This window comes from Podarcis pityusensis, assembly GCF_964106645.2.
Source record: "Podarcis pityusensis genome assembly, chromosome: 5".
Classification (NCBI taxonomy): Eukaryota; Metazoa; Chordata; class Lepidosauria; order Squamata; family Lacertidae; genus Podarcis; species Podarcis pityusensis.
In genome coordinates, this window is record NC_138032.1 from 93,045,459 (window position 1) to 93,071,545 (window position 26,087).

Here is a 26,087-nt window from a genome sequence, read left to right on the forward strand (position 1 = left end):
AGCTTTTCTATTAACCTTTTTGGCTACCACCAGATTAAACGACTTTATTTCTCCAGGCTGCCTTTAACCAAGCAGCTTAAAACTTCCTTGTGCCTCCTTGAGAACCTTCAAGGTAGTATGAAACTTGGCTCTTAGACATGGGGTGGTTTAAATTGAAAGAGACCACAGGGTTTTCTGAATTAAGATTAAAAGTTTACTAAAATGATGGAAAACATTCTCCCCCCGCCCAAGATTCCATTAAAGCTTTTTCATAACACAGTAAGATAAAAACCTAATCTAAACATAAACAAAAACAGAAACAAAAACAGAAAAGGAAAGAAGGAAAGAAGGAAAGAAGGAAAGAAGGAAGGAAGGAAGGAAGGAAGGAAGGAAGGAAGAAGAAAGAAAATGCAGAGTCCTCTCTCAGAGGTAGCTCTTAACCCTTGTCACCCACAGAAAGTGGTGGGTTCTCCCAGCTCTCACCTGAGAGCTTTCCTTTCTTCTCCCAGTCTCTCACCTTGGGAGGTCTTTCATCCAGCTGCCACCTTCATGTGTGTGTCATCCTTGCACCCCAATAATGGCTCAAAGGAGAGGACACCAAAGGAAAACAAAAGGGGGGGGGAGAGAAGAAAGAGGATAAAAAGTAGGAGAGAAGAGAAGAGAAATAAAAAGGACTTCTGATTGTCTATCTGTCCATTACTTGAAAGAAATAATTCAAAACATTCACACTAGGATGGCATGCAACTCTTCTACTTTCTGTTAAGCGACCTTTTCCCCTTCTTCAGACCAAAATATTTCAAGCTGGTTCATTTTCCTTTTCACACAAAAAATCCACAAGGGGTTCTCTAATTATTATAAGTCAGCAATGGTTTTACTCTAATCAAGCATACCAGCTTTGCCTCCAATAACTTCAACAACCATTCATCCATATTAAACAATAAATCTTTCCATCGTTGTCTATATCTCTCTCTGCTGTGATCCAATCAAAGGCGGCTATGGGGTTGCGGCGCTTATCTCGCTTTCAGGCCAAGGGAGCCGGCATTTGTCCACAGACAGCTTTCTGGGTCATGTGGCCAGCATGACTACACCACTTCTGGCGCAACGGAACACCGTGAGCGCATGGAAACCAGAGCAGTGCATGGAAACGCCATTTATCTTCCCACCACAGCGGTACCTATTTATCTACTTGCACTTTGACATGCTTTTGAACTGCTAGGTTGGCAGGAGCTGGGACAGAGCAACAGAAGCTCACTCCGTCATGGAGATTCGAACCACCGACCTTCCGATCGGCAAGCCCAAGAGGCTCACCACCCGCGAGATATTATACCATAGTTCTTTTATTGTTATGTATTTGTTAATTATGTATCTTCCATTCTCATTTCCTGTTGTGTTTGCTGTGGTTGTCCATCCTTATCTAAAAATGATCTCTTCCATTTATGCTTCTCTCATTCTTTTCCCAAGAAAAGCACCAGAGATTTGATAGCTTTCCCCTCTGAATTCACTCCAGATTGTGCACAGAGCCATTTCTTTCTCAGCTCTATTGATGTCAGATCTCTCAATTCACAGCTTTATTCTACTCCTCCAGCACCACAGCACCATTTTGCTGTTTTATTCCTCCAACCACCTGTGTGATGGACTTTTCCATTTCACCCTCCTATTCTGCCAGTCCTTTATCTATATTCTTCTCTGAAGTCGCTGTGTCATCTTTGACTCTGCTTTTCATTTCAATCTTCTCTGGTTTATTTTTGAATCAAAGAATCATAGAATTGTAGAGTTGGAAAGGGCCCTAAGGATCATCTAGTCCAACCCCTGCAATGCAGGAATATGCAACCATCCCATCCTCCAATCTTGGCATTATTTAGCACCGTGCTGTAACCAACTAAGCTATTCATTCTCCATTAGATCAAACTTTTACGTAATCAGTTTTATTTGCTCATCAAACATTTGCTGAAAGATGCCAAAAGTCAGTGGAATGTCCAAAGATATACTTGCCATAGTGAATGTTTTTGATCCTATGAGCAATTCAGTCTCAGTCTCAGTGTCAGGGAGAATTCGGAGGAGGAAGTGACAGAAGAGGCGGAGCAGGGGCTCAGGGATGCTGTGGAGCCCTTCCACTGCCCAGGGACAGAGGAAGCGGAAGAGCGGGCAGAGATTAGCCCCAAGGAGTAAGGGCTCAGGGATGTTGCAGAGCCCTTCCACTGCCCAGAGGCCTGGGAAGGGAGCTCAAACTCTGGAAGGGAGGAGACTTTCAAATCAGCACAGACAAGGAGGGAAATGAAACATAAGGGTCAAAGACGTCTCGCGCAATTTCCCCGCCTCCTTTCTTGGTGGGGGAATCGAAGGAAGCCGCTCCCCGAATCTGACTTGATGGGTTCGGACGCATAATCCTGAACTGTAGCTGTTTCTTGTACATATGTAATAAAAACTGTAAATATCCAGCCAACTGTGCTAGGGTGTTAATGAGAAAGGGAGACACCATCTTTTCATCCTGTCTCCACCGTAAGATCTTCACAGCATTATCTCTTATTAGGGTAAGCACATTCCTTTCACATGGAAGAGGTACCAAGTGGCAGAGTTGCTTTTGATTTCTAGGCAGCACTTTTGTTGAGAAAACAAAGAAAGAAAGAAAGAAAGAAAGAAAGAAAGAAAGAAAGAAAGAAAGAAAGAAAATAAAAATTCTTAAGATACAGAACTCCCCTGTTTGTTTAAAACTGTAGGGAGTCAAACAATTAAAGCAGGATTTTTGTTCTGTCTTTAGTTCTTGAACAATTGACTTCCTTTCCCTTTTTCCTGAAGCCAGAAAGCAGCTCACTGACGGAATGTAAATTTCCAGCGGCAGATGGAGAAATCTCTCTCAGTTATAACTGTCTCAGAAATAAGTGAGAAATTCCCATCAGGACTCTTACATGGCTTTTGGGTAATATGTTTCCTCCACTCACAAGCTGTCAGGGTTCCCAGGAGCAGACAGCTTCTCAGTCTCTTGATTAGAGGTTAATCCCCTGTTTACTCTTTTTTTACAGAGTAAATTTCATAGCCAAGCTTTATGTCTGGCTATCATCAATCACCACATAATTATCTCCATTGGCAGCCTGCCGACAAAGTATGTTCAAGTTGCTATGTTCCTCCTAGGATAGAAAATGTTCTTAGGGGAAAAGTTTATTGTGGGAGATTTGCAGCCAAATCTAACAATGCATATTATTGCGAGTAAGCATGTGAAGGGGTTAAGACCCCAGGGCCACATTGCTGAGAGGCAGACTCAGACCATAGAAATGTAACTAGTAGAGAAGGCTCTGTGTGATGTCACATGACAGACTAAGGGAAATAATAGGATTTACTTCCTTCCTCTCAAGGTGAGGGGGAGAGACCTACCTAAGCCTGGCAGGACAGCTTACTCTATGACATTAACCCCTTCATGTATTAATTAGACTTAAGCATTTTGGTTATATGTGGCTGGTTATCTTAGAAAATTTCCCAGTAGTGATGTATGGAAGTGAGAGCTGGACCATAAAGAAGGCTGATCGCCGAAGAATTGATGCTTTTGAATTCTGGTGCTGGAGGAGACTCTTGAGAGTCCCATGGACTGCAAGAAGATCAAACCTCTCCATTCTGAAGGAAATCAGCCCTGAGTGCTCACTGGAAGGACAGATCCTGAAGCTGAGGCTCCAATACTTTGGCCACCTCATGAGAAGAGAAGACTCCCTGGAAAAGACCCTGATGTTGGGAAAGATGGAGGGCACAAGGAGAAGGGAACGACAGAGGAAGAGATGGTTGGACAGTGTTCTCGAAGCTACCAGCATGAGTTTGACCAAACTGTGGGAGGCAGTGGAAGACAGGAGTGCCTGGCGTGCTCTGGTCCATGGGGTCACGAAGAGTCGGACACGACTAAACAACAACAATCCTAGAAAAGATTCACCTTATTTTGTTTATATTGGCTTGACTATTTTATGAATCAATTCTACACAATAATGTAGATCAATTAATCAGCCATTGTATTAATAAGTATTTCTTGTTTAGTTGCTCTTGTTTGTTTTGGTTATTTATCTTTCTCTTGAAAACTCCAATAATATATTTTTTAAAATAAAAAGCAAAGTATGAGCAGAAGGCAGGTTAATGAGGAATCTCACGTGAGCAACAAGGAAATAGTGAGTTAAAGATGCTCTTTGGCATTCTTAAGGCGACTTGTGTGCTCACCAAAAGGAGATTCCCTTCTACAAATGTTGCATTGCAAGCAATGCTTTCAGTGTTCAATTTCCTGGGGAAGCAGAAATAATTTTTAGTGATTCAGTATGTGGCTACCAACCAAGGAGCTTTTTGTTTCGCAGGAGCAATTACTCTGCTTGAATAGATTTTTGCATGAATTAAAGATGAGCTAGATAGCATTCCAAAACTGGAATTTTGGCACGAAGGGTAGATGCAAGCAGGGGGCACAATTTACTGGGAGGTTTTTTGGTGCAAGCCCCATGAAATCAATGGTAACTGTTCTGGATTGCAGCTGCATCTCTCTATGCCTTTGACAGTGTGTGACTCTGTTTCAGTTGACTTTCGAGATTCCTTAACACTATCTTTCCAACAGCTGCACCCTGGATGACTCCAGGAAGCTCTTTAGCTGCTCCAACACCCTGGAACTGGCAAAAGAACTGGTTCAGATTGGTCATGTGCTCTCTCACTAATAAAAATGAATGGGGTTTTAAAGTGCTTAAGTTTTGAATACTACCTTAGTCTACTACATATTTTGGAAAGTGGTTTGTCTGTCCGCCCATTTGTTCTTCATAGGTTTGGATGCCTCTTGAAATATCATCACCAGAAAGCAGTTTTCATTGACATTTGGATGCCGGCCAATATTCTGAATCAAGATGGTGGACCAAGTTGTGATTTTGCCATGACTACGTCCATTTTGGGGCATAGATTCAGCTGCCTCTTGAGATATCATATCCAAACTTGGCACATTGTGCACCATTTTGAATCAAGATGGTTGGCCAAAACAATTCCAGGCAGTGCCAGGCACTCTCTGCTAGTGCTTTGTGTAAACCATCTTGTCATTCTGTCTCCTTTCTGTCACTCAGGCATCAGGGAGTGACATTGCTATTGCTATTCTGCTTTTATGCCTGTCCCTGCCTTGGTAATGCCACTGGCTGGTCTCCAGGCCCCTTAGGCCCCTTACTGCCAGATCAGTAAATGGAAACACATTTATCATCAATAATCTCTTCCAGGAAGAGTGAACTAATCTTGCTTGTATAACTAAGACATGGTTGGAGGAAGGTAGAGATGTGACTGTCTAATCAAGGGCAGGAACAGCCACAGGTTGATGGGTGTGGAAGAATAATAGTGTGATGGCCTGAGATTCGGATTCGGATGCTGAACCTGAGGAATCCCAGCTTGCACAGGATTCCCCAACTCCAGAACCAGCTGAGCCAGGGCTGGGGCATGAACCTGAAGGGTCTTCACCTGTGCTGGATCCTCAGGTGCAGGCATCAGATGAGCCTGCTCTGGCTCCTGAGGTGATGGAGGACCCATTGCCTGCAGGTGCTCCACTCTCAGCCCCATCAGAGGAAGCTGAGGTTGCCTCTGCGTCCGGTAACCCTCCAGCCTCTCCTGAGCTACAGAGGCTCAGGGCAGAGAGGCAGAGGGAACTAAGTTCTCGCAGGAGGAGTGCTCGCCTCCAGGCCAGGAGAGGCGAGTCACCCTGTGCCTCGGGGCAGATAAAAGCCAGCCAGCCTCAGTCCCAAGTTGCGGGAGCAACTTTGTTGGTTGTCAGTTCCTGCCTGAACCCTGTCCTGCTATCCTGCCGGAGCTCCTGACCTCACCCGACTACCTGCCCTGCATCCAGCTTCAACTTTTATGGACTGCCTCCATACTGCACCTTCAACCTCGGACTTGACTCGGACCCTGCCTCTCTAGTCCAACCCCTGCAATGCAGGAATCTCAGCTAGATCACACATGACAGATGACCATCCAACCTCTGCCTTTAAAACCTCCAAGGTATGACAGTCCACCATTGCTCATAGGAATCTGTTCCACTGTCAAACAGCTCTTACCATCAGAAAGTTTTTTCATATGTATAGTCGGAATCTCCATTCTTGTCTATCGAAGCCATTGGCTTGATTCCTACCGTCTGGAGCAGGAGAAAACAAGCTTCCTCCATCTTCCATGCGACAGCCCTCAAGATGTTTGAAGATGGCTATCATATCTCCTCTCAGCCTCCTCTTCCTCAAGCTAAACATGCCCAGTATCTATTTGTTTTATTTTATTTGTTGAATTTCCAAAGCATTGGTCTACAAAGATTCAGGCTCCTGACCTGACTCCCCATTCTGCAGCCTACGAGTTTCCAATGCCTTTACATGGCACTGGAGTCTTGCGATAGGGTGGGGATTCTGTTAGTGAACTGAGCACCAGTCTCTCTTGAGGTAGCTTCAGGGTTGGTGTAGAGGACCACAACACTGTTGCTCTTGGGGAATTCCAACATGGCTGCCGTGACAACCATGGGCCTACCTCATATAATTTCAGACCTTACAGATGTGGCAGGTCACACTCTTGATCTGGTTATATGTTCAAGTCTAAGGACAGAGATCTGCGGGTAGGGGAGCCAGTGATGTTTCTGTAAACATAAACAGGTCATTATCTGATCAGATCAGACCCTTATTATTTATTTATCAAAATTTGTATACCATTTAACTGCAAGTACTCTTAGCAGTTTACAAAGAATATGCAATATACATTAAAACTGTCAATAAAAATCAAGGTTAAAAACAAGTTTACAAGAAAAGCAAAATCTACAGTTGAAAGCACACATTTTAAGTTAAAATTACGCATTAAAATACACACCAGCATTACATGTCTGGGTAGGTTTGCATAAGCAGAAAACTTTTTTTGCAGAAAAGAATACAGTGAAGGTTCCTGTCTAATGTTAACAAGCAGGGAGTTCCAGAGTGTGGGAGCTGCCACACTAAATTATTGGTTCAATCAATCCATCTTTTACCCAATAATGATCCCACCATTACCCCTTTCTTAGGTTAATCCCTGACATCCCTCAGGGTGATTACATCCAGGGTGTGTCCTCCCTGTTGAGCTGGACCAATGTCAGTCCTGTGGTTGCCATGGAGAGTGTGAAGTCCTGAGCCAGCCCAACAGTAGCTACCACTTGGCTATTGAAGTTGCCCTTAACTACTGCCCTGGGGTTCCCTAAGACCATGCTAGAGACCACCTCAGCCATGAAGGTGACGGATATACCAGCAGCCTCTCTGGCCCTGCACCAAATGCAAATCCTCTAATCCAGCCTTTCTCAACCTGTGGGTCCCCAGATGTTGTTGAACTACAACTCCCATCACTCCTAGCTAGCAAGGCCAGAACTCAGGGATGATGGGAGTTGTAATTCAACAACATCTGGGGACCCACAGGTTGAGAACCACTGCATCCTATCCAAGATCGAGGTTTTCTGTCAAAGGAGGTGGTACTTCTATGGACAATGGCAACAGCTCCTTTAACCCTGCCTTTTGACTACTTGTGACCTGTTATAATGTTCCAACCCTAGAGGCTGATGAATGCTGAAGCTATTCTGCAGTCCTGGGGGGTGGGGTGGGGTGGATTTCTTGCAGAGTTAGTCAGCAATCCTGTTGAGGTCCAGGTTTCTGCCTGAAACATGGAGATGAGTTGATTCTTAGACACAATTGTTCCTGTGGGATGTAATCCACTGGGAGCAGTCAAATACAACATTCCTTGTTTTCCTAGAGTGGACATGCAAGGGAATGTTTGGTCCAGCCAGTTGAAACTTCCTGTTCCTCCTGGCCTGAAGCATCCTTCTTTGCATGTGACTAGTGGGTGGGCCTGACCTTTCCAGACCTGGTAAAAGGCCAAGTCATGCTGCCACTCTCTTTTCCATCTTCCTTTTGTCCTGCGAACTTCCCAGACTGCTAACTGCAGTCATTAGGTCAGCCCACATGTGGGGTAAACCTTTTTTCATATGCTTATTGTTAAGTTGTGGGTGAACATATCAGACGACACAGCGATTCTTCGAACAGCTCTTGTTTATTCTCAGGCCAGAACAGAACTGAACTGAAGGGTTCAGTCAGCCTGCTTATATAGAGCTCCAGTACAACATAACTGTAACAATTTCCTAAAACTATCCAATCACTGAACGTCACTTTCGATCCCTTATTTGCATAACTATCTACAGTATCCCCCTGCTGGCCCAGGGTGAGAACTTCAGTACATAACACTTATAACTTTAAGCCTTAAGCCTGCCTTCAGGTATCACACTGTGCTCTGCCTGATTGTGAGTAAACTTTCTTTTTATTGCTTATGAATAAGACTGTGGTGTCTCTATTCTTTTAGGAGGGATTCAAGGGGTCTTACCAGGAAAATATTAGAACACATTTCAATCTGGACAAGCCAGAGTGAATTGCATATTGTCTTAAGAAACTCACACAAGTTTGCAACTAGTTTTCTGATGTGCATGAGAAGGGGAATGTAAACACTGATAAGTAAAGGAACTTCCTAGCGCAAGTTAGGAAGGATATTAATAAACAATGTTGAGTCCTGCCACACTCAACATTCCCGCAGTTCCCAAGTGTCTTTGACCACATCATAGAGCCTTGGTTTTCAGAGGAATTGAAAGCAATGAAATGGGTCTAGCTCGAGAGCGCAGGTGACTCACTAAGCACATAACCAATCACAGGTATGATCTCATCTGAATGCTCAGTCTGTGATGGTGAAGAAATTGGACTTCAGTACCATTGCATCTTATGAAATATTGGCCAGCTATTTTTGCTGGGAAATTGCCCTTTTCACAAGCAATCTGGTGGGGCAGGTGGTGGAACCATTGAAAGCTCACTTTGATTGCCTTGCAGTTTGTGGATAGCATCACTTGCATTTATACTTAATTAGAAGCCCCCATTAAGGCAGGATTGAAGATGTTCGTAGCTTGTGGACCATCTTATACTGTTATGGATACTTAACAGCTTGTACAACCTGAGGATGTAGATAAGCTCTTTGGAAGTTTGAAACAAATAACCTGTTCTCTGGGCCATGGTTTTGCTTGCGTTTTTTAAAAGCAGCCAGGCGAGAGTAGAAGACGTGGACAGTAGTGGTAAATGATGTCATCTCACCTGCTCTTAAGGAAGTAGTAAAGCAGCTCTTTCAGAAGACAACAGAGCAAGGGCAGGAACCGTTTTAGAAGCCCTGATAAATACTTACACCCAAGACTTAATGGTGGGCTTGTAACTTTCTTAGTAGCTTTTGACCACGGTATCTTCTGAAACCTAATCCAAAGGATATAGAAATTTTGTTGGCTGGAAGATCTGTTGATCTGGATAAAGATACTTCTGCTTTTTGTTTTTATTATGCATTTTTTGTTTTTTTTAATATTGTGATTTTATGTTGTGTACCACCCTGAGATCTACAGCTATAGGGTGGTATAATAATAATAATAATAATAATAATAATAATAATAATAATAATAAATAATAGGTGGGATTAAACTTCTCTTTAAGAAAAACAGCTTTAATTAAGGCTACCTCTGAATACCATGTAGCAAAATGTAGCTGCCAGGATGCAAATGAGGGCTACAAAGGTTTGAACATGCAACATCACATTTGTGCCTGCAGCACTGGCTACAAATACATTCCAGTGTGGTGTAGTGGTTAAGAGCGGTAGTCTCGTAATCTGGTGAACCGGGTTCACTTCCCCACTCCTCCACATGCAGCTGCTGGGTGACCTTGGGCTAGTCACACTTCTCTGAAGTCTCTCAGCCTCACTCACCTCACAGAGTGTTTGTTGTGGGGGAGGAAGGGAAAGGAGAATGTTAGCCGCTTTGAGACTCCTTCTGGTAGTGATAAAGCGGGATATCAAATCCAAACTCTTCTTCTTCTTCCTGTGCCCAATTCACAATGCTTAAGGCCCTAAGTGGTTTGGGACTAGATTTCCTGTACCTTATGACCCCGTCCATGTTGGGATTTGCTTAGATGCTAGGAGAGGATATATCTATTAGATATTATCCTTCCTTCTTCACATTTGTAAGTTCAGCAGAGTGCTATCCCTTTGCAGTTTAAAAGGGAAGCTTAGATTGAATCGTTTTAGCCTTTTTAGTTTAAGTAACTCAGGATATTTTAAGGCAGGCTGGATTTTTCTGGTATTATCCACTTTTCTCACCTTTAAAATAATAACCACATATGCACAAGTCTTGTAAAAGGTAAAAATAACATTTACTCACTCTATGTCTTGAAGAATAATATATACAGCAGGCTTCCTCAACCTCAGCCCTCCAGATGTTTTGAGACTACAATTCCCATTATCCTGCTAGCTATGGATCATAGGAGTTGTAGGCCAAAAACATCTGGAGGGCCAAGTTTGAGGAAGCTTGATATACAGCAACTTGGTTCAGGCAGGCTTAAAATGCTCATGGAGTTACTCAGTTTCTTCTTTTGCAGGCTAAACATACCCAGCTCCTTCAACTGTTCCTCATAAGGCTTGGCTTCTAGACCCTTGATCATCTTGGTTGCCCTTCTCTGCACCCATTCCAGCTTGTCAACATCCTTCTTAAATTGTGGTGCCCAGAACTGGAAACAGGACTCCAGGTGTGGTCTGACCAAGGCAGAATTATTAATACTTCCATTGACCCGGACAATATACTTCAGTTGATGCAGCTTAGAATAGCATTAGCTCTTTTTTTTGCTGCTGCATCACACATGTTAAGTTTGTGGTCTCCTAAGGCTCCTTGATCCCTTTCACATGTATTATTGGTAAACCAGGTGCCCCCTCCATCTTATATTGTGATGGTTCTTCCTGCCTAAGTGCAGAACTTTACATTTGTCCCTATTGAAATTCATTTGGTTACCTTGGGTCCTGTTCTCCACTCTGTGAAGATCGTATGCAATGCTGGTTTTGTCTTCTGTGGTATTAACTACCCCTTCTGGTTTGGTGTCATCTGCAGATTTGATGAGCATCCCATCAATTCCTGCATCCAAGTCCTTTATAAAGACTTTGAATGACAACAGGTCCAGGACAGAACCCTGCGGCACCCCATTTTTGGAGGATGAGGAGGAACCATTAATGAGCACTCTTTGGGTTTGGTTTGAATGACTAGCTACAAATCCACCTAAGAGTTACCTCATCCAGCCCACATTTTACCAGCTTCTCCATAAGAACATCATGGAGGATGTTGTCAAAAGCCTTAACGAAATCAAGATACACTATGTTATTTATTTATTTTTTAGTTGCCTTGAGAGCGTCTTTAAACCTTTTTTGCTGTCCATCGGCATTACGCTTTCCATTCTCAAGTTGGGAATAGAGCAGTTGCTTTGGAAGACAATAATCAGCCATTCAAACAACATGACCAGTCCGACGAAGTTGATGTTGACGAACAACTGGGAAACACTGGCCTGCGAGCGCTATATTGGAGAAGAGCCTCTACCAAAGGTGTCATGGACTTTGAAGAAACATGAACTCAGGACGAAAGGGAGAAACAAGCTAAGAGGAAGGCATGTTTGGCAAATCCTCACCGTGATCAATTCCTTCCTGGAAACCTATGTCCCCACTTGGAAGGATGTGTGGATCCGGAATTGACCTCCATATTCACTTACGGACTCACTGTTAAGGCCATATTCATGGAAGACAATCTTACTCTGCTATGAGTGATTGCCAAAGAAGAACACTATGTTATTGTTTTGTTTGTTATTATGTTATGTATTTTTTGTGTTTTAATACTGTAAACTGCCCTGTGATCCTCAGATGAGGGGTTGAATAGAAATTTAATAATAAATAATTGCATAAATAAATAAATTCCCATTGGAATTAAATCCCCGACCCTGGCTCAGTCAAAAATATTCCAGTGTAACTTTCTCATGATTAAACATGATTAAAATACCAGGGAAGAAAATATCAGAGTCCTAATACGAGTTTTAAATGCCACACATGACAACACGTTTTTGCTGTTTAAGTTGCACCACTGTGGTGTTGCGATAAATGTCACAGTAAATGTGGTATGTAAAACACCTTTTATTTATTTCTTTTCATTTGTTGAAGGGGACAACAAGTATCTGTTTTGATGACAAATGTAACACACTCAATCAACATATGTTTCTTTGCTCTGAGCTCATCTGATTTTGTTCCCGACTTAAAATTTATTGTCAGTTCATCAAATGAGAAAGCAAGACTATCAGTACTGCATTAGCAACAGTGAAGTGGCCTCCCTGGAGTGCAAGCCTGGGCAGTGTGTATGGAGGTCGTGGGCTGCCCAGCCTTGTTGATGTGGTCCAAAGGAAAGCAAAGTAATATGTTGGGCACTAGCTTAGCTGTAGGAGTTACTTGAAGGAGGTGTACAAGATGCCATCCAACTGTCTTTGGGATTCCACTCCAGATTTGTGTAGGGTTTAATCCTTAGCCTTTTGTTTGGCAGCAGAGGTTTAGGACCAGAGCTTCCCTTCTCCTAGGTAAGCTACCTTCCCAGGTTGATGAGCCCCATCTGCCCCTCATTTCGCTCTATAAGCATGTCCAGAAACCACCTTCTTGGATGCACTCTTGGTCTCATCCGTTCAATCTGCTGGTGTCTGTCTTCTGCATGCAGGCTCTAACTCACTGAGGGTTTGAGACCAATCGGCTACTCTCATCTGGTTTAGCTGGCCAGTCAATCAAGGTATCATAATCATCGATATATTGAATTAGATGTGTTGAATTAATTATTGAATTGGTTGGACAGTGTTCTCGAAGCTACCAGCATGAGTCTGACCAAACTGCGGGAGGCAGTGGAAGACAGAAGTGCCTGGTGTGCTCTGGTCCATGGGGTCACGAAGAGTCGGACACGACTAAATGTCTAAACAACAACAACCCCAATCCATGGGTGTGGTACATGTGGGAATGTTCAGGGAGACAGGAGAGGATATATTGTTTAATTATATCCTTCCCAACTTGTGTTAACAAGTTCTACAATTTAGCAGAGTAACATTCCCCCCTTTAAACTTGTACAGCGGATAATGTCTTTGCCAGGCTTGTTTAAGCCTGTAAAATAAGTTTCCTGGTAAGTCCCCTTTATTTCCTCATAAAAAGATTAGACACGACACAGTCTTGTATAAAAGTATAAGAGTTTACTCACACACATTCTGTTCACAGATGGATCCCAGAAGGCAGACTTAAGTTACAAAATATATACACCTGGAATCTATCCCATAAGGAGATAGTTCCTTTGTCCTCTCTTGGCTGGAAGCCAAGAAAGCATCTCAGGCTAAGGAGATGCTTCTTCTTCGAGGAATGGAGTCAGAGAGAGATATGGCTGCCTCCCCTGTGCTGTTTTGTTACCTGTGCAGGTGAGGTCACTCCCACCTCTGGACACATGTAGAGGAAGTCTGTCCCAGCCCAGGAAGTTCTGACTGGCTGGTCCAGACATCCCCTTTTTATGTCTACTCTAGGAATGTTGTATTTGACTGCTCTGCGTTTCACATCCCACAGTACACCATAAAGTATCAGCCATGGAATCCAACTGCAGAGTCTAGCAGCATCTTTTGAGCCCTACCCTCCAGGAAGGGTGGAACCACAACATAGTGGCTCCTAGATTCAATCCAGACTGGCAGTCCACAATGATGATTTATGGATGTCACCCTGTGAAATTGCCACCTGCCTTCCATTTGAGGTTACTTGGGGAGCAAGTCACCATGGTGCAGTAAATAATATAGGTGTACTACTACGACTTCTTGCCAACCTAGCAGTTCAAAAGCATACCAGTGCAAGTAGATAAATAGGTACCGCTCCAGCGGGAAGGTAAACGGTGTTTCCATGAGCTGCTCTGGTTCACCAGAAGCGGCTTAGTTCATGCTGGCCACATGACCCGGAAGCTGTACGCTTGCTTCCTTGGCCAGTAAAGCGAGATGAGAACCGGACCCCAGAGTCGGCCACGACTGGACCTAATGGTCAGGGGTCCCTTTACCTTTTTACTACTACTACTACTACTACTACTAATTTATTTATTTATATGCTGCCCATCTGACAGGGTTGCCTCTGCCACTCTGGGTGGCTCCCAACAAAAAATAGTAAAAAACAAACAAACAACACAACATCACACACTAAAAACTTCCTTGAACAGGGCTGCCTGTTTATCCGTTTAACATCTGCTGGGAGGGTGTTCCTTGGGGCAGGTGTGACTACTGGAATGGCCCTCTGCCTGGTTCCCTGTAACCTCACCTCTCGCAATAAGCAAACCACCAGAAGGCCCTTGGACCTGGACCTCAGTGTCCGAGCCGAACGATGGTGGTGGAGATGCTCTTTTAGGTACTCCTTTAGGGCTTTAAAGGTCAGCGCCAACACTCTGAGTTATGCTCAGAAATGTACTGGGAGCCAAAGTAGGTCTTTCAGGACAGGTGTTATATGGCCCCAATCACCAGTCTGGCTGCCGCATTCTGGATTAGTTGTAGTTTCCGGGTCACCTTCAAAGGTAGCCCCATGTAGAGCGCATTGCAGGAGTCCAAGCGGGAGATAACCAGCGCATGTACCACCCAAGTGGTGCAACTGACTCAATGAATTCAGTAAATGATATGACAGCATGAGAAAGGCAATTTCCCCTGAAATGTGCTGCTGCTATGGATTAAGTCATTCTCCACCTATCCCCACCCCCCAGTATCCACCAGTCTACTGAATCCATTGCCATGTCCCTGAGGGAGGGAAGCAGTCCATTAGCGAGCACGTGATTCAGAATGCCTCTCTGAGGTTGGAAGTCGATGACCTCAATTCGAGGTGGTCGGCGGCTCAGGAGAACGGCGCGGACTAGCACCAAGTTGAGATCAGGTTGGCGGCGGCTATTGGCTGACGTGGCAGAATCCGATCTAGCTGCAATGCCTCTGTGCGGAGCCCCCGCAGCAGACGGGAGTGCATGCGCTCCTGTGCGGCTCTTCCATTGCAGCAGCTCCTTGCCGGAGTGGAGGAGGCGGGGGGGGGGGCGGCGGTGGTGTTGAGGCGCAGAGAATTGCACCAGCTCAGCTGCTCTGCTGGTGCATCCCTCTTCATTGGCCAGCCCGGGCCTGCTGCTGCTGCTGCGGCGGGAGGGGGAAGGCGCATTTGCTGCACTCTCTGCAGGTTTCCCTGCCCTCGTGAAACCACTAGCCAAGGGAGCGGCTAGAAGGCAGGCGAAGCAGCCGCGGGCCTGACGGCGCCCCCACCGTCGCTCCCGGGCCGGAGAGCGCGGGAATGTCCCACTAACCTATATGCTGTGACCAGCTACAGTCCCATAAACAGACGGGCGGCTTTCGAACCAGCGCGGCTAACGGGGCGCTCGACGGGGCGGCCCAAGTGCCGCAGGGTGGGGTGGGGGGTCTCTGGATCCCGAGAAAAGGGAAGATGTAAGGCGGAGAGCGACTCTTGCGCGCCTAGGCACAGGGCTCCAGGAGATGCACCCGAGCAGGGCACTGCGGTATTGGGGGGGGGGGGGGTCGCCACAAGTCTCCAGCAAACGTCCGCAGATGAAACAGGCGCTTACCCCTTTGGGGGTGGGGGAGAAGCGGCCCCCCCACCCACCCACCCAGGTACCTCTCCTTCGCCCAAACTCGACACGGGGCCGCCGCCGACCTTGCCGTCCGGGCCCCCCTCCCGGGTCCTTGCGACGGGCTTGCACCCCGGGGGTGGCGTGCGAGGCGCTCCCCCTGGCTTCGCAGGGCAGATGGGCGGCGGCGGTAGCGTCTCCTCGAGCGGGGGCGCCCTCGGGTCCGGCGCCGCAACGCGCCTGGCGGCGCTGCCTGCATTGCGTCGGGGAGCGGGGGGGACCTCTCCGGTGCGCAATGCCGAATCCGCGCGAAGGTCGCGGAGGGGAGGCGGCGCGAAGGAACCTCCCCAGCCCGCGGCCAAAGGTCTCGGCCGGCTGGCGGGGCCTGGGGAAAGGACGCCCCCCAGCCACCCACCCACCCCGCGCCAGACGGCTCTCGCAACGCCCTGGCTGCCCGGCCGCTCGCCTTGCGCCCAGGTCTGTGCGCCCGGAGGTGGCCGCCGCCGTTGCGCGCCTTCCCCGCCGCCTGCCGGCCTGCCAGGTGCCGCGTGTCCTGCGGCGGCGGCGGCGGCTGCCCCCGCCCCTCCCTCCCTCGGTGCTCCGGGGGGACCCGCGCGCAGGAGCAGCAATGCGCCTTGGCCAGTGTCAGCCTGAGCCGCGTCCGGGACGGGCGAGCGAGCAGAGGCAGCCAGCTGCCGAGGCCCCCGGATCCCGCTGGGCTTGGAGAGAAGAAGGGGACCCCCCGCACCACCACCACCACCACCCGGTCCCTCCTCCTCTTCCTCCTCCTCCTGCTCCTCCCTCTCCTCCCCTCGCCCACCCCCTCGATGCGCTGCCTGCCCATGCCTCCTCCTGAACTGCCAGCCTCCTCTCGCTGCAGCCCAATGAATATTTCGCTGTATGAATATTTCACCATCTCGCAGGCGGCTCTGTAAAGCGATCCGTAGATTCTCCCCGAGAGGGAGCAGGAGGTAGGAGGCGGCGGCGGCGGCGGCGAGTGTGCGCCGCTGCGCCTTGGATGCTGCTGCTGCTGCTGCTGCAACTGCAAGGCGAAGAAGCGCCTTGACGCATTCCGGCCGGGGCTCGCTCGCTCCTCGCCTGCGCTGCTGCTGCTGCTGCTGCTGCTGCAACGGCCCCCGCTGGCCTCCCCGCGGCAGGTAAGGAAGGCTCCTCCGAGGCAAGTTGCCTGCTCCTTGCAGCGCGGGGTTGGCTTCGGGGTGGGGGGCGCTGCTCGAAGAAGTGTGTGCGGTGGCACAGTTACTAGTTGCAAAGCCTTTTCTTTCCCGCGCGCTCTTTCCTCCACCCCCCGCGCCAATAAATATTTGGAGAGATTTTTCTCCCCGGATTCTGTTCTTATTAAGAAATGTCGTGGTATTCCAACCCCTCTGGTTTTTTTGTTTTGTTTTTTTGCTCGCACATCGTTCAGGCGGATGTGGGCTGTACGGCAAAAATTGCGAAGCGAAGGAAGTCTTGTTAAGTAGGGATTGAGAAGTTACGACGAGCAGGAACACAGGACTTCGTGAAGGGCACCCATTCGAAATTCATGTGTGCATGGAAGTATGTTAATTTACGTTACAGGACTGCTTTAAGGGTTGGGCTGCAGCCTGGAAAGAGTTGCATGATGTTGCCCAGCCCTGGAATTGCTGTGCATTTGTGTCTTGGGGTGGGGAGAAAGAGGTGTTTTTATGCATCTGCTTCTTGTCCCTTTACAGTATCTACCAGTTGCCTCGAAGTGAGCTTTATTCCTTAAAAACATAAAATAAAAACAAAGAGGAAGGGGCCATTCCAGAGCAAAGTGGGAAGTCCGCGGATTTTGCTGAGTCGGCATTTCAAGCAGTCTCCTTCCAGTCACCGTGCTTATTTATTTATTTTATTGAGGGGAAGTGTGTGACAGCAGCCGCAATACAGCAGCAGCAGCAGCAGCAGCAGCAGCAGCAGCATGGTCACATCCTGGAGAAAAACAAAAGGACTGCATTAAAAGACAGAAGGAAACTGCTCCGAAGGGACCCCAGTCTCGCTGTGTTGCATGTGTGTTAAGAGACCCCAGCCATCCCTTTGTCCTTTGATGAAGCTGGAAAACCTCTCTCCTTTTTTTCTTCCCACCCTCCCCAATGACCAGCGCCCTATAGGTCCTTTCCCCGCCTAGTCTGGATGCCATTCAACCTACCTCTCTTCCCTTATCCTTGCGCTTCCCAGCCCTAATCCCCTTTCTCCATCCTGTTTTCCTGCTCTGGGAGCTGTCCACACCAAGGGCCTCACCTCTCCTTAGCCCCTCTCCATGCTGTAATTCTGCATCTATATCCAGTATCCGTCTCCTCTGAAGTCCTCAATTCTTCGCTCTCCTTCAGCTCTGGCGGCTTCTGATCCCGAACTCTTCTCCTTCCGCATCCCATCACGTCTTCTAGTGAGTCTGTCCTTCCCACCCCGTAGCTGCCATGACGGTGATGGCCGGGGACAATATGGACGAGACCTCTGCTTTGCCAGGTCACCCCCAGGACAGTTATCGACCTGGGGCCCACGATGACCACGAATGTTGTGAGAGGGTTGTGATCAACATTGCTGGCCTGAGATTTGAGACGCAGCTGAAGACCCTCGCTCAGTTTCCCAACACTTTGCTGGGAAATCCCAAGAAACGCATGCGATACTTTGACCCCCTGAGGAACGAATATTTCTTTGATCGGAACCGGCCCAGCTTTGATGCCATCCTCTATTACTACCAATCTGGAGGGCGGCTTCGCAGGCCTGTTAACGTGCCTCTAGACATGTTCTCGGAGGAGATTAAGTTTTATGAACTGGGAGAGGAGGCCATGGAGAAGTTCCGGGAAGACGAAGGCTTCATCAAAGAGGAAGAGAGGCCCCTGCCTGAGAAGGAGTACCAGCGTCAAGTGTGGCTGCTCTTTGAATACCCCGAGAGCTCTGGGCCAGCTCGGATCATTGCAATAGTCTCCGTCATGGTGATCCTCATCTCTATAGTGATCTTTTGCCTGGAAACTTTGCCAGCGTTGAAAGAGGACAGGGAGTATATGGGACCCCGAAACCGCAGCGACAACTCGACAGTCTATTACAAGTCCAATATCTTTACTGATCCCTTCTTCGTGGTGGAGACTCTGTGCATCATATGGTTTTCTTTTGAATTGGTGGTGCGCTTTTTTGCTTGCCCCAGCAAAGCCGAGTTCTTCAAGAACATCATGAACTTCATTGACATAGTAGCCATCATCCCCTACTTCATCACTCTGGGTACAGAGATGGCTGAGCAGGAGGGGCCTCAAAAGGGAGAGCAGGCCACTTCTTTGGCTATCCTGAGAGTCATCAGACTGGTAAGAGTCTTTCGAATCTTCAAACTCTCCAGACATTCTAAGGGCCTCCAGATTTTGGGACAAACCCTCAAAGCGAGCATGAGGGAGTTAGGGTTACTAATCTTTTTCCTCTTCATTGGGGTGATTTTGTTCTCCAGTGCGGTGTATTTTGCTGAAGCTGAGGAACCTGGCACCTATTTCGACAGCATCCCCGATGCTTTCTGGTGGGCAGTGGTATCCATGACCACTGTAGGATATGGTGACATGTACCCTGTGACAATTGGAGGCAAAATCGTGGGCTCCTTGTGTGCCATTGCTGGTGTGCTGACAATTGCCCTGCCTGTACCTGTCATTGTGTCCAACTTCAACTACTTCTACCACCGAGAAACAGAAGGGGAGGAACAGGCTCAGTTACTTAAAGTTAGCTCTCCTAATTTAGCATCTGACAGTGATCTGAGTCGCCGTAGCTCCTCCACAATCAGCAAATCTGAGTACATGGAAATTGAAGAGGATATGAATAATAGCATAGACAATTTTAGAGAGGCTAACCTCAGAACTGGCAACTACACCATAGCCAACCAAAACTGTGTTAATAAAAGCAAGCTGCTGACTGATGTTTAAAAACATGTAGAAAAGAGAAACATTGGCAGCTTGAAGACTTTAAGTGACCAGCAGTCACACTTTGTAGATGCTTTACTCTTCGAATGCTTTACCTCGTAAATGCATTGTTGCATTGCGAATTTTTGCTCAGCGATTCAATAAGCTTTCAGGATCCATGAAAGAATTTCACTTTTCCTTTTGTTTTCTTTTAAAAGGGTATTTTCCAAGTGGTGGAAATGGTTACTTATAACTCTTTGGACTAGCCTAGTTATAAATAGAAATTGTATGCTTCTAGCCCTAGACATTTTCCCATAACTTTTAAGTTTCCAACCGTTTTAAAAATCAGCTCAAGAGGACTCTAAAAAAATAAATACTTAAAATATGCATGGATTCAAGGAAACGTTTCTACAAAACTGCACAGTGCATCCAAGAAAATGCATCCAAATAATATTCAGCAGTAATGTGCAGTAAGTATTTGTCATTCTTTAGACTGACCGACATATACATTTCCTTCCTTTGTGAAAAGTTTTGTAGTTCTGATCTACAGATTCACACACAGCACCTTATGAAAATATGCCAGGTTTTGTTTTTTTTTTTTTTTTTTTGCTGTATACACTATTAAAATCGAAGAATTATTCTGTGTGTCGGGGGGAAGATGGAACATCTGCAATGCTGCTAAGGTCTCTTAAGTGCAGATGGTTTCAACATACTTCTTTCCCTTCTTCAGAAATGGATGCAAAACTTTTTAGCCCCTTTGTTGCAAGATAGCACAATAGAATTTAATATAAGCATGTTTGACTTTGATACTATCTATTTTATAACTGCATGCCTGGAACATTACCTCAGATGATAGGGGATAAGGTTTTGTTTGAATTGATCTTCTTTAAAATAGGCCCTTTTTTGTTCCAATTTGCATTCACCAAAGTGCACTCCTTTTTATTTGTTAAGTATCTGATTAGTAACTTAAAAGTACTGTATTTAAGTGCATATGTTAGTCAAATGGGAACAATAACTTTTGGAGATCAAAGCATGTTTCAAATATTCAGCATTATGGCCTATTTGACTAAGGTGTAACTCAACATTAATTAATGCATGGTTTCAGTAATAAATACAAAAAAAAAAAAGCTTGTTAGGATGAAGGCCAGGAAGAGAATACTAGAGAGACTTGTTGTTTTCCTGCATTGCTCAGGGAAATGAGTTGGCTTCTGTCCGGGCCTTAATAGAAAGTAACATATCCCATCCCTTAAAGGGAAAGCTATATGGAAAATTAAGTCCAGTTTATATATAGCAATGTCTAAATATTCTGTATCTCCTAGAGCAGAAAAAAGGTGCAGAAGCATGCCTTTTGGTGCATTCTTAGAATGTAAAATGAAACTTATCGATTATATGCATCCAAATTGCAGCCCAGTTATTTTCGCAGTCATTGTTTGAACCTTAGAGACTTTTGTATTCCCCTAGGACTTGCTGAAGAGACTCAACCAATTGATTTTAGATAGTTGCTTAGTGCCTTTATCCTTACAGCCACTGGACTGCTGAAAGTGCCTCTATGAAAAGAGCTGAACCTGAGTAGGCATGGATGAGTCAATTGGGACAATAGCAGGATTCGACCATGCCAAATGCAGGTACAGCAGAAAAAGCCAGGGAGAAAGACAATGTGTAAAGCAGAGAGGCAGAAGAAGAGGGCAGAGACTACCAGCACTCTTGCAGACCTAATTTCCTCCTGTACTCTTCACCCTGCCGCTGAGTGACATTGCAACCTAACATTTGCCTTTGACAAATGCTACTCCCGCAAGACCCAGTGTTCCCCCAGTTTGTTTATAGAGACTTCGCTGCACTCTGTGTTCGTTTTGTTTGTTTTTGGTATTGGCCCATTCTTCCCCTGGTTTGGACCTTGGCAGCCTGGCATCCTACACTAGAGGAAGTTAAGGGCCATCCTTTGCAGTAGCCTTAGCTATGCAAGGAGCAGGTTGGATGGAGGCACGTTGAATCTGTACACTTGCTCCTCTTAGAGGCTTCTGCTTTTCCAACGGAGCTCTCATCCTTTCCACCCAAATTCTCTTGGATTTTAAAATTTGACTCGCCTGAAGCTTTCCCATCCATTGTAACAACTCTCCTCCTGTTGTGTTTGTTGAAGGTTGCAGCATTTTCTGAGAAGGCATTTTCTGTAATTATGCAAGTCTTGAAGCTATAGTCCATAGAAATCAATAAGTCCAATTTTATTTTTTTTACTGATATAGGCACTAATCTTTTTCTTTTTTTTTACTTTTTCCTTCTAAAAGTCAAAGTTGAGGCTTTTTCTCCCATGCTTAGCATGTGGCCTTATACACTGAACCCTCTTTTCCATTACATAGATCCCAGGCCTCCATTCTATTCTCAGTATTCTATTTCTCAGCAGCTACGGATATATAGCATTTACATTGGAAAAGGAGCATTAATTCTGCAGCTTTCCCCAACCCGATATGTCAGGTAGACAGAAAGATGCACCTTTGTGACTTGTTTGGTTCAAAATGGTAGGAAGAACAGAAGGACCTCTTAAATACTTGACTGCAGCATATTCAGAAATTTTTTTGTGTAGTCGATAGAAAGCTCTACATTATTTTCCATTCTCAGTATCCAGTTTCTCCCCAATTTAGTCACAGTTTCCCCTGCTAGAGTGCTAGATTTGGTGGTCTTCCTTGATTCCTCCAAACTCCTAAATTTAGGGAAGGTATTCATTCGCCTGTTAAACTGACTTTGAACATTGTGTGTAGTTATCTCAGCAATAATCAGCTCAGTGCCGTATGGGGTCTTTGATCAGGAAGTGCTACCTGAGAGAGGATGAGGCCTCAGTTGGGCAGCTTGGTGAGTTTCTGTGTTGACTGGCTGGGTTATCCTCACCTTAGTTTATCTGCTGGTCTGATCCTTATTCTGCATGTTTAAGAGAAAGTATGCATGCCATGCAGCGGTTTGGTTTATGGCTTCCCCCTTTTGCTTTTGGCAGGGATAGGTGATCTTTAGGGCTTGTGGGGTGGCTTGGGGAATATGACTGTCGCTTACTCATTTATAACAAAGGGACTGGGTAAATATGGAGTGCAGGGAATAACTTCATGTAGCATAGGCATGCATTTCTTCCAGCAAGGTTTTTCCTTCCCTTAAAATCAGACTCATTCCTTTGCACTAATACGTGCTGAAATGCGTTTGTAGGTCTGAAGGTGCACTAAACTACTGCCTGATTCTTAATACACCTTTTTGTTTTTAATTTCCTTTTCTGCCATATTTTGTTTTGGTGACTGATGGTTTCTCAAAAATGAGTGGCTGTAGCTTGCCCCCAGTAGGAGTGATCTGAAAATGGACACGGCGAATCAAACTAGAGGCGAGAAACTTCATGGATTTGCTGGCATTTGGTTACTGCAGTGCTGTAGCAATGTCTCTCCATCCATTGGTGTGGACTCCTGGTTTGTGATGTTGTGCTGACACAGTCGTTGGCTGTTCAGTATTTATTTGCTGATTCATCAAGGGTGCGAATCAGGCTGTAGGCTTAGCAGGTTTAATTCAAGGAAGGGCAAGGGCAAAGCTTCCAAAGGCCTAGAATTAGTTGGCGTTTCCTTAACATTGGTCTTACCTTAATCTTGACCTTGGTACAGAGGTGGCCTTTAAGTAAGAGCAGAGGATGGGGCTGACTCCTGAAGTACGATTCACTGGGAAGCTCTTCAACACAAAGCTCACGGAAGTGAACAGAGATGTGCAAGGTCATTGCAGTCCTCTTGTGCTGTTCCCATTCATTTCAGGGTGGCCTGCGCAGGATAACTGTCCAGCGCTAGGCTAGTGCCAGTTGTGGGGGGAGGCTGCTTGGATGTTCTGCTTTAGATACCAAAAAGGCTTGGAACGGCTCTTTTTTTGACATGGAAGCAACTAAAATCAACTGGACGGCATAAGCGGGAGATCATTGAATAGGAACACACTGCAGGGATACAATGCGGTCTCTCTTCCAAGGACAGGGAAGTTAGTGACTCCCCCCCCCAAAAAAAAATACTGATCCAAAACACGTATAGAAATAGAACTAACTGTGTAATGCCATATAGAAAGATTGGAGATAAAGGTACATAAGGCCACATTCTATCACTGTTATTATAAAATAAAATAAAAATCCCCAAAGCAAATTTTAACTGAAATGGGAGTCCTTATCTCCTTAGCTCCTGTGAAATCAGTATATTTTCTTATTATGGAGACCGTTACTGACATACTTTTAAAAGGCGACATGGAAATAAGAGGATGTGTGTTATTTGTTCCAAGTGGAGTTCAACTCACATTGAATATTGTCGATTATTTCCATTAAAAGACCCATTTATCTTGATGACTGCTTGGCCTTATCTGTGCTAAGGGCAGGGGGAAAGGTTAGCCTGCTCAGAGCCTATGTATACCACTTCAGACCGCAGGTCACAGTTGTGTGTGGGCAGGGAGTATGTTGGAAACTCCCCCCCCCATGTCATCACACAATCTATCAGGGAGACGACTGGGCTGCAAACCATTTCTCTCATATCTGGACCCTGCTGTACATTTTTAGGTTGCAGATGAGACTGCATATGGCTGAATGACCCAAACCTTCCCTGTACATGGAAAATGAGTCTATTGGGAAGAAAGTTTCTAATACAGCCTTCTTAACATGTTAGTTTTCCTTGTTCCAAGAATTTACTTTTTCGTGGTGGAGCACTGAATCATGCAAGCTCTTGTCTACAGTTGGAAGCCAAGCCAGGGTTTACCACCTTTGCGACAATTAGTTTTCTATGTGCAGGGAGTTGTTTTTTGTTTTACAAAACATAATAATGTGATTCCTCCTGTCTCTAGTCTAACGTGGAACTGTCCAGAAAATGCTTTGCCATGTCACCTGCTGTTTGGGTAGGCCAGATCTCTGTTCCTACTAAATATCTGGTGTTGGGGCCTGAACAAATTAATTCGTCTGGCAGAGTCCTGTCCCCTAAACATTTAATTGTGGTTTCTATACCTATTCAGGTTTTTTTTGAGTCCTGACCTATCTGTTCAAGTCCTCCATACAAATAAATCTCTCAGCTGGCGTGTAAATAATTACAAAACGGAGTATTTGGAGCTGAGCATTCCTTATTGAGGAAGCACATGGAGAACGACAAGTGAAGCTATGTCTTGTATCCTCTCTCATTAAGTTTTTTGTAGACATGCATTCACTTATTAGTGCAGGATTTTGGGGTGTTTTGTGGGGTACTAAAACTACAGCACATGTGAAAGATGAGGCATAATGTATGATTTAAAAATAAAACTGAGGGACCGTTTAGTACATCTTGCCAAACCACAGTTCATATGATAGAAAATGCAAGCCCTGCAACACGTCACAAACTTTGTTACATGAGTTGAGAAATTTGTCAGTTAACAAAATTTTTTTTGCCCAGAAGGCTGAATATTCTTTATGGTTTCAATATGTTTTTTTTAAAAAAAAAACTTTAAAAGGGTATGAGTTGAACACACAACACTTTCTCCTATGTGTAATTTCTGTAGTATTGTCAGACATAATCCAGAAAAGTAAAACCATATTAAAAGTTAAATTTCCCTTCCCTTGTTTGGGACCATTTGGTTCCATATGCAGTTAGAACTGACGATTCTATAGTTGGTCTTTTTAAATTAAATTTTCATTTCAGGACAGTTCTTTTTAAAAGACAGTTAGGTGACAAAAATTTTGTTATATTCTGAAATACTTCTAGACATAAATCAGAATTAACCACTGTCTTTATTTTAATTGACAGATTTAAAAATATCTGTAACCCCCCCCCCCATTTTCTTTCTGTGGGTGCTGAATAAATTAGGCCACAAACGTGCGTATGATCAGGAAATAGCATGCCTTGCCTTTTTTCAAAGAATTGTAATCAATTTGAGATTTTTACTCCGATTTTGTTGGGAAAACAAATCCTTGTTCATATCTATGTTGATCAGTTGTTCCACTCCTCTAGTCGTACTATATATGATTTATACTTTTTAAAGTCTTCCCTGTCCAGCTGTCATTTGAACACAACTGAATTCTTTGGGAGTATATTTATATTTGATTAAATTGTTGCTTCAGTAGCATTTCTATAAATGTGACTGGAATCAAATGTATATTTTACTTTTGTACAAAAGTAAAAAAAAAAAGAGGATATTTTTGTGACTAAATTTAGCAAAGAAGAATACATTAGAACTTAACTTTGGTTTTCCAAGACATTTCTTAAACACACTTCCCCCCCCAGCACATTGGTTTGAAACTATGTAAATAACAGCTGTGGGTAGGAATGTATATGGATTCTTTGACATACCTCTCATTTTAACGATGCAGTATTACTGTTGAACAAGGTCACAGAATGGTTCTTTGCAGAAAAGTGCACCATCAGGGCAACAAACCATGGAAGCTGACATGGGTCTATTGATTTCCGTAATTTACAAATTGCTTACACTTTGAGTCAAGTATGTACCTCATTGTCATATTACTGCTGATTTGACTTAACCATAGCTGAAATGGTTTGGTTTGTCAACTTTTGACACAGCAAATGTTATGAGTTTATATTTAAAACATATAAAATGCATAGTTTTCATCTATGCAATTTTACTTGCTTCTGTCACTTTTATCGTCTGTTCATACTTGGCATCTATTAAAGATAATTTTTAAGGATCTTATTCAGATATACTGTGACTGGTTTATTGGAGTCCTGTTTTTCTCCTGTTCCTTCCCTTGGGGAGATCTTGGGAGTACATGGATGGCAAGAAAAGGGAGCTAGCAAACA

The 26,087-nt window shown here is 45.0% G+C and overlaps 1 protein-coding gene and 1 long non-coding RNA gene across 2 annotated transcripts in view; one reads left to right on the top strand and one right to left on the bottom strand.

Moving 5' to 3' along the window:
• Positions 1 to 26,087, bottom strand: part of LOC308477303 — a 266,019-nt gene that overhangs the window by 102,355 nt on the left and 137,577 nt on the right. The window contains exon 2 of the long non-coding RNA XR_013986466.1: positions 13,866 to 14,276. This is a non-coding gene — a long non-coding RNA (uncharacterized lncRNA). The remainder of the gene's footprint in view (positions 1 to 13,865; positions 14,277 to 26,087) is intronic.
• LOC308477378 (potassium voltage-gated channel subfamily A member 1) lies at positions 16,027 to 25,980 on the top strand. Its single transcript, XM_081005886.1, has 2 exons — positions 16,027 to 16,590; positions 17,146 to 25,980. The coding sequence occupies exon 2, from the start codon at positions 17,869 to 17,871 to the stop codon at positions 19,348 to 19,350; it is 1,482 nt and encodes a 493-aa protein (XP_080862012.1). The 5' UTR covers positions 16,027 to 16,590; positions 17,146 to 17,868; the 3' UTR covers positions 19,351 to 25,980.

Bases quoted from the DNA above. Each gene is read 5' to 3' on its own strand.
- LOC308477378 (XM_081005886.1), top strand. From the start codon at position 17,869: ATGACGGTGATGGCCGGGGACAATATGGACGAGACCTCTGCTTTGCCA.